At 47.8% G+C, this 7,298-nt stretch overlaps 1 protein-coding gene across 1 annotated transcript; it reads left to right on the top strand.

Annotated features, from left to right (window-relative positions):
* The first annotated feature begins 2,474 nt into the window (after positions 1 to 2,474).
* Positions 2,475 to 7,093, top strand: KLHL38 (kelch like family member 38). Its single transcript, XM_066548285.1, has 3 exons — positions 2,475 to 3,833; positions 5,191 to 5,296; positions 6,807 to 7,093. The coding sequence occupies exons 1-3, from the start codon at positions 2,484 to 2,486 to the stop codon at positions 7,091 to 7,093; spliced, it is 1,743 nt and encodes a 580-aa protein (XP_066404382.1). The 5' UTR covers positions 2,475 to 2,483.
* Positions 7,094 to 7,298: the final 205 nt, after the last annotated feature.

Here is a 7,298-nt window from a genome sequence, read left to right as displayed (position 1 = left end):
GGCAGCCTCCAAAAATCTACACCAGCCTGACTCCACCCTGCCTTTAACATGGGGCTGGGCCTTCAGGGGTTTGATTGCCCTCAGGTATTTCACCAGTCAGAAGGGCCATGTACAGCATGCCCATGATGCAAAGCTGCCATTTTTAGAGCAAGAGGTTGCCCACATCTCTGTGATCTGCTGCACCATGGACACAAGGGCAGAAATATGTGGAGGACTGCAAACACCAGCCTGGCACAAGAATTGACATGAGGGCACTGTGACTCCCAAGGATTTTTGCTCATCTGCCTCGCTGTGACTAAATGCAGGCATGACTCATCCGTAAGCTTGAAAATATGAGAAGGACTTTTGCTTTAACCTTGTGTTTCCCTGTTGTAGGGATGCTTAGAAACTGCATTTTGGATTCAACCCCACCCTAGAACAAAGGGAGAAGTCTCAGCAGAGATGAGGAGCCCAATTCAGTTACCCAGGCAAGGGCAGCCAATTTGATTTCTCTTGAAGCACACAGGAATTTGGTATAGAGCTGGGACACATCACACTTGACCTGCTGAAGACCCTGACAGGGCACCAGCTGGGATTCTGGAGGATCCTCCCCTGGCACAAGGCATTTGAATGATCCCAGTCCTGAGGATGGATTTAGGCTCATCATCATAGATGCCTACCATGGGAGTGTTAAATATGGGCACCTACATGTGACTGAGGCAGCTGAGCACCTGTGGACACCCAGCAGTGCCTGGAGAGCTGTTGCCCTGCCCAAGTACAGGTTGCACGTACTGGTGACCTGAATTACTTGGCAGATTCAGTTGAATTGGCTAGACCTCACTGCCTGCAAAAGGAGCTTAGCTTGTCCATGTGCAGCCATCTGCAGTGAGGGACCCTATCAAGGTGTGTGCCCTGGGGAGCCCTGTGCCACCCTGGGAATTGCCACTCTGGAATCTTGGTTTCCAGCTTGCTACTCACTGCAGCAACCTGCTCCAGTCCTCCCATCTGCAACACTGAGCTTCCTCAAGCCATCTGATTGAGAAGTTCTTTGCTAGGGGTTCCAGAGAGCTGAAGTCCTCAGACAAAAGGCCACAACCTGGTGTTTTCTATATGAAATATCAAGCAGCATCATAAACTTCTCCAAGAGTGAACTTCACTTTCTACTTGGTGAAGGTAGTTGGGCTTCCCCTGCCCACCTTGGAGCGGTGCTGGATGCAGGGGTCCCAGCGCATCAGCATCTCCCACCACACTGCAACAGGCTGATGCTCCCCAGATCTCTCCATAGGGTGGAGACACGGTCCATGCCACGGAGTCCCTGGAAGCCCTTCCCTCTCCGCCTTTCCCCGTGGAACGCCGGTGACAGCGTAGTGCGAGGCATTGCAGACTGTTTACAGGCTTCTCCAGTTCCCAGGCACTTCAGGACAGCGCCCTGCCACTGTTTCCAAACGGACAGCCAGGACTTTTATAAGTGAACTTTCCTCTCCGTGTCTATTTATTATATGTAAACATTTGCCAGAAAAACACCACCCGGGCATGCTCAGAAGCAGCCAGGTCATTGCAAAAGGCAGCGGCGGCGTCACATGCGATAAGAGCGCGGAGCGCTGCGCGCTATTCTTAGCGCAGGAATGTACACAATGCCCGCGCCCGCCGCTCCTGCGCACCGGCAGCGGCACAAACACGGCCAGAAACCACCCTCTATGAATCACCTACCTACCGAAAGAAACCTCCCGTGGGTTTGTAGGTTTTTGCCCAGGCTCTAGCTGTGGAAAAACTCAGCAGAGAATAAACTACAGAGAGTAAGTGCATGCAGTGAAGGACAGCAGAAGGTAAACATTTCTACCCTTCGGTTCCACTGCAGGTTGAGCAGTTAAGCCATGACCGTAGATATTCATCATATTGTTCTGCCTGGCACTTAATTTAGTCATTGTGTGTCTGATTAACATATAAAAAACCACAGCTAAGCAGAGTTAATAAATAACTTTTCATGCAGATTCCCAGCCTCTAGGGTTCTGTTCGTCCTGCTGCAGAGTTCAGCTCTGCCAGATTTGCATTCTTTGGGAGTGACTAACTCTAGAGGAAAGAGGCACAAGCTACTAAACTGCTAATACTTTAAAATTGTGAATAAATGTCTAAGTGCGTTTATTCAACATGATGGAAATGAACAAACCAATTGCTTCAGCCCTCCAGCTTTAATCCAAAATCAGTGAGATAACTTCAGTGCTTTTGCTTCTTGCCAACGACACAGGCAGTGCTGACCTCAGACTTGCAACCTATCTGATAGCTTTATGAAAGTTTTAAAGGGTCTTAGCGACATTTTGGCTTCTTTATTATTTTCCCACTGTGCTTAAACCATGTTCCATTTTTATGTGTAGTAGTGAACAGATATTTACAGCAACATCAAAGTCCTGATTTGTTCCCTTGCAGCTGGATTTTTCAATAAAAGCTGCTAAGAATTTGGGGTTTTTTTCTGCCGACTCCAGAATTCATCTCTCTCATATTTTGGTATGGAAGAGGGATCCACTGAAGGGTTTCTCTTCAAAGACCAGGACTTCTCCTCTGAACTGCTGAGGCAGCTGAATGTTCTGAGGCAGAGCAGGATGCTGACCGATGTTACCCTCTGCTCCGGGGGCTTTGAAATCCCCTGTCACCGAAATGTGCTGGCTTCCAGCAGCCCATACTTCAAGGCAATGTTCTGTAACAACTTCAGGGAGAGTCACCAGCCGAAAGTAATTCTAAAGGGCATCGACGCTGATATTTTGGATCAGATTATCCTTTATGTTTACACTGGGGAGATTCTCATATCCACTGAGAATGTCTTGTGCCTCTTGGAGACTGCATCCATGCTGCAGTACACTAAGCTGTTTGAGGCCTGCTCTACCTACCTCCAAGACAAGCTGACCCCTGACAACTGTCTGAGCATGATCAGACTGGCAAAAATCTTGAACTGCCAAAGCCTGAATAAGAAAGCCAAGACTATGGCTTTGAAATGTTTTCCTCTGGTGGCCTCTTCTGAGGACCTGAAGGACCTCTGTCCCACAGAGCTCATTGATTACCTTGGGGATGATGAACTCTGTGGGGAGGAGGAGCAGGTCTTTGAGGCACTGATGGTCTGGATCCGGCACGACCTCCAGGCACGACAAGGCTACATCCAAGAGTTGTTCAAGAAGGTCCGACTTCAGTACGTCCATCCAACCTTCCTCTTCCATTTCATTGCTAACGACTCCCTCGTTCAGGCCTCACCCACTTGCAGGAGCATCCTGGAGTCAGCCCGGAGACAGATGTTCTCCTTGTACAGCACCAGCATGCCTGACATCAAACCCATGGTGCATGTTCCTCGCAGGTACTCCAATCAGGAGTTCCTCATCATCATAGGTGGCAGGAAGGACAGCCAGCAGACCACGAGGGATGTCCTGCTGTATGATGACAAGACAAACCAATGGCTGAGCCTGGCCAAACTTCCCATACGCCTCTACAAAGCCTCTGCAGTGAGTTTACACAGCAATGTTTTTGTGCTCGGAGGGATGCCTGTTAGCAATAAGAAAAGTCTGGTCAGTGGCAATATTTACATTTACTCCCTCAAACTCAATCAGTGGAGGTTGATCGAGCACATGCTAGTTCCACGTTACTCCCACAGAAGCCTGGCATATAAAAATTATATTTTATCATTCGGTGGAATTGGTGAAAACCAGGAAATCCTGAATTCTGTGGAAAGATATGATAGTGTCTACAACACCTGTGAGAGCATGGCAAACATGCCTGTTGCCGTCCTTCACCCTGCTGTTGCTGCCAAAGATCAGAGGGTTTACCTCTTTGGGGGAGAAGATGTAATGCAAAACCCTGTTCGGCTTATCCAGGTAATGGTCAGTCCTGCTTGTTGTAGGCAACTTCTTCTAAGGTATTCAGCAGTCCATCACCTTCATGAGGAAATCAAAGCACTCAAAACACGTCACTGTGTGTTGCAGGAAGAGGCAGGATGGGTTGATCCATGGCCTCAAGGAGCATTGCAGCTCTTCCATTTTCCCCTTCTGAAAGTTTTCCCAGCAGCATCCCCAGAGGTGCTGCTTTGGGTGTCAGTCAGCCTTGCCATTGGTGGGTCCCAGGGCCAGGGCTGCCACAGGTGATGCCATGGCAGGCAGCAGCAGCTCCCCCTGCCTGGCTCCATGCCAATCTCACCAAAATCAGTGCTTTCACTTGGCACTGAGCGGGGTCTCAGCCTGCACCTGCTCTCGCAGCAAACGCAAACACTCGCGATCGTTAGAGCGATTAGATACTCACTCATCAAAGGGCCAGAACTTAAACTGACAGTCATTTGGGATAAACAGCTGTGTTAAAAATGGGGCTCCTGCCACATGTTGCTGGCTCTCTGCCTGCTTGCAGCCGTTACACTCTATCAGGAGGAAAAAATACATTACATTTTTACTTATCTGATTTGAAGCTTTAGCAACATTGAAATGTTTCTTTCCCATGAGTGTTTCTCACTGTTCAAGGTGCTTTAACTAAGAAGGATCATTAAGCTAAGATGGCAACGAGGGCATGAGTAATGCTTTATAACAGTACCTCATTATCAGAGGGAAGGAAATGTATTTATCAGTTAGTGGGGAGATGCCCTGGTGATATTTGCTATATTAAGAAGCAGATAACACTATATAAAAGTTTGTGTTGCCCAGATGCAGATGATTGAATGATCATCATCTGGCAACAGCTGTTTTTCTCACACAAATCAATGACTTAGATACCACTCTAAGTCCCTTTGCCAGTCTCAGTGCATACCAGTCACTAGCATATATATAGTAACTGGGCAAACACAGTGGCTGCCAGCAGAGCTAGCTGAAGCTGAGGTTTGTTTGCCCAGGAAATTGCTAAGGCTAATAAGGAATACACAGGATAACTGGAAAATGAAATGAATCAGCTTGCCCTTTGGGAGAACTAGTTACAGTGATTTAACAGCCATGCAAGAAGCTTTCATATGGCAGATACACTGCTTCAGTGCATGTGCTAGCATCTCCTCAGCAGACAATCTTGGGGATCCAGAATGGTTTCCAAGGGGACATATTAGGAAAAAAAGTGGGTACATTCTCAGATTTCCAGCAGTTTGAGCCAGAGGATTGTATTTATTAGAGCAAAATAAAGCCCAGAAGTTCCTCTGTCATTACAGATGTTAGGTAAAATGAAACATAAACAGCTGTGTGAATATCTTTATTTTTTTGCCAGGTTTACCATGTCTCCAGGAATACATGGTTTCGTATGGAGACCAGAGTAGTGAAGAATGTCTGTGCACCAGCTGTTGTGATTGGAGACCAGATTATCATCGTAGGTGGTAAGGGCTCTGTTTCACCTTCCTTCTCCCTCCCCCTGTCCAGATCCTGTGGGTTTTTGCAGCTTTCCTGTTTGAGGTGCTCCCTCAAAAAGCACTTGGATTTTGGGAAGGAAAGGAGGAGTGTGCCCACCCTTCAAACACTTCTCTTCTGGAGCCTCATGGCAATTGAAATGGAGATAAGTTCTCCATGAGGCACTTTCTTACCCCAAGCAGCAGTATCTGGGTGGAGAAAACTGAGGAAAAGCCAATGGAAGTTACTGCTCTTGGGAGGAAGCCAGGAGCATGGGGGTGCTCACCCTCCCCTCCTGAATCACAGCCTGGTCCTCCCTGCCTGCTCCACTTGGAAGAATGGAAAGCAGGGTTACCACAAGGCCATGGATGGCTTGTCAGGATGAGTGGGCTGTAGGTCTATGAGGTGTTGGTTGGTCTTTTAGCTGCCTCCTGGGGGTAATTGTGAAATATCCCAAAAGGATTGTGAAACACTTGGAAAGAGGAAACTTCTCTGTGTCTTTTTCAACCTGAGGACCAATCTCTACCTGTGGCAGTCAGGTGGATCATGTCATTGATAACTGGGCCCTCTACAGTCCTTAATGCCTCTTCCCTGACCACAGACTGCCAGGACAAAGCATGTGTTGAATTATTTAAGGAAAAATGAGAGTATATCTCATTTTAGTATCTTTAGCAAAGCAGAGGATTGAACCCAAACTGCCCAGGACTTCAAGGTGGTGTCACCCCTCAGGGAGAGGCCACTGCTGTCCTTTGCAGTGAGAAGAGGGAAGGGCTGAGTCCAAAGGCCCAAGACTATCAGGATCCTATAAGGCAGACTGCCCTCACCTCAGACCACACTCATGTTTTTCTACATGGGCAAGGTCCTGCTGGGTACCAGGCTTCCACACCTCCACTGCTCCAAGGCAGTGGCCCTCTTACCAGCACGGGCCTCTCAGCTGATATGAGGTTATATCACCCCTCAGAGGAAGAGCTGTCCAGTGGGTCACTGGCATGGTGGCAGCACAGATGTGGTGCTGAGGGCATCAGGGGTGGAGTGAGCACCATGCTGTTACATACACAGCTCCAGTCAGCAGACAGCTACAACTCCAACACAACAAGGCTCATCCCATGTGCCACTAGTTTCTGTATTTCCAAGTGAAGCTCTAAGAGTCTGTTTGGTAAAAGGAAATGTTTTCAGATGTTTGAAGGTATGTGCAGGTAACTGCAAGCCCCAACTGTGTTTGACAAATTGGTTACCTGATGGATGGGCTCATGGTGCTCATCAAGCCTTGTCTGCCAAGGTGCTACGAGACAGGATGAGGACAGACAGAAAAGGAAGATAGCCAGGCATTCCTGGAACACATCATCCCTTCTTAGTTTAGATATCTTAATTCTGCCAAATTATGTACTACTATAATATGTTTTATTGAAGACCAGCATGAAATATATCATTATTGTTCCTTCTTCTGGCCATAAGTGCTTAATTCCCATCTGTCTCTTCCACCTCTGGCTTTGCATTCAGGGTACACCCGGAGAATAATTGCTTATGATACAAAAGGCAACAAGTTTGTTAAATGTGCAGACATGAAGGACAGACGAATGCATCATGGGGCCACTGTCATCAGGAACAAGCTGTATGTCACAGGAGGACGATGTCTCACCTCAGACAATGCTATCAAGGACCTGGATTCCTTGGACTGCTATGATCCAGAGACTGACACATGGACACCAAAGGGAAAACTGCCGCACAAACTCTTTGACCATGGGTGCCTGACACTCCAGTGTGTCCCCTGTTCTAACCTTCTCTAAACAACTCTTGGTACTTCCTTGATATTTTGTGCTTTTCTTCCCAGAAAGAACCCACCTCACTCTGCAGAGAGCACATGGGGAATCTTCATGGGGTCACAAAAGTCCTGACCTTGAAGGCAACAGTGGCGTTAGTCCTCCCAGACCCTGTGCCCAGAAAGGCCATGAGCTTTGCTCACACTGTGTTCACCTGGCTGATATTGCATGT

This window comes from Molothrus aeneus, chromosome 1 (genome assembly GCF_037042795.1).
Source record: "Molothrus aeneus isolate 106 chromosome 1, BPBGC_Maene_1.0, whole genome shotgun sequence".
Classification (NCBI taxonomy): domain Eukaryota; kingdom Metazoa; phylum Chordata; class Aves; order Passeriformes; family Icteridae; genus Molothrus; species Molothrus aeneus.
This window is presented reverse-complemented; position numbering and strand designations above follow the sequence as displayed.

What these genes read in the sequence shown, in the direction of transcription:
- KLHL38 (XM_066548285.1), top strand. Translation starts at nt 2,484, where the DNA reads ATGGAAGAGGGATCCACTGAAGGGTTTCTCTTCAAAGACCAGGACTTC. An exon ending in ACCCTGTTCGGCTTATCCAG is followed by an intron (nt 3,834 to 5,190) that starts GTAATGGTCAGT and finishes TTTTTTTGCCAG; the next exon opens with GTTTACCATGTCTCCAGGAA. An exon ending in CCAGATTATCATCGTAGGTG is followed by an intron (nt 5,297 to 6,806) that starts GTAAGGGCTCTG and finishes CTTTGCATTCAG; the next exon opens with GGTACACCCGGAGAATAATT.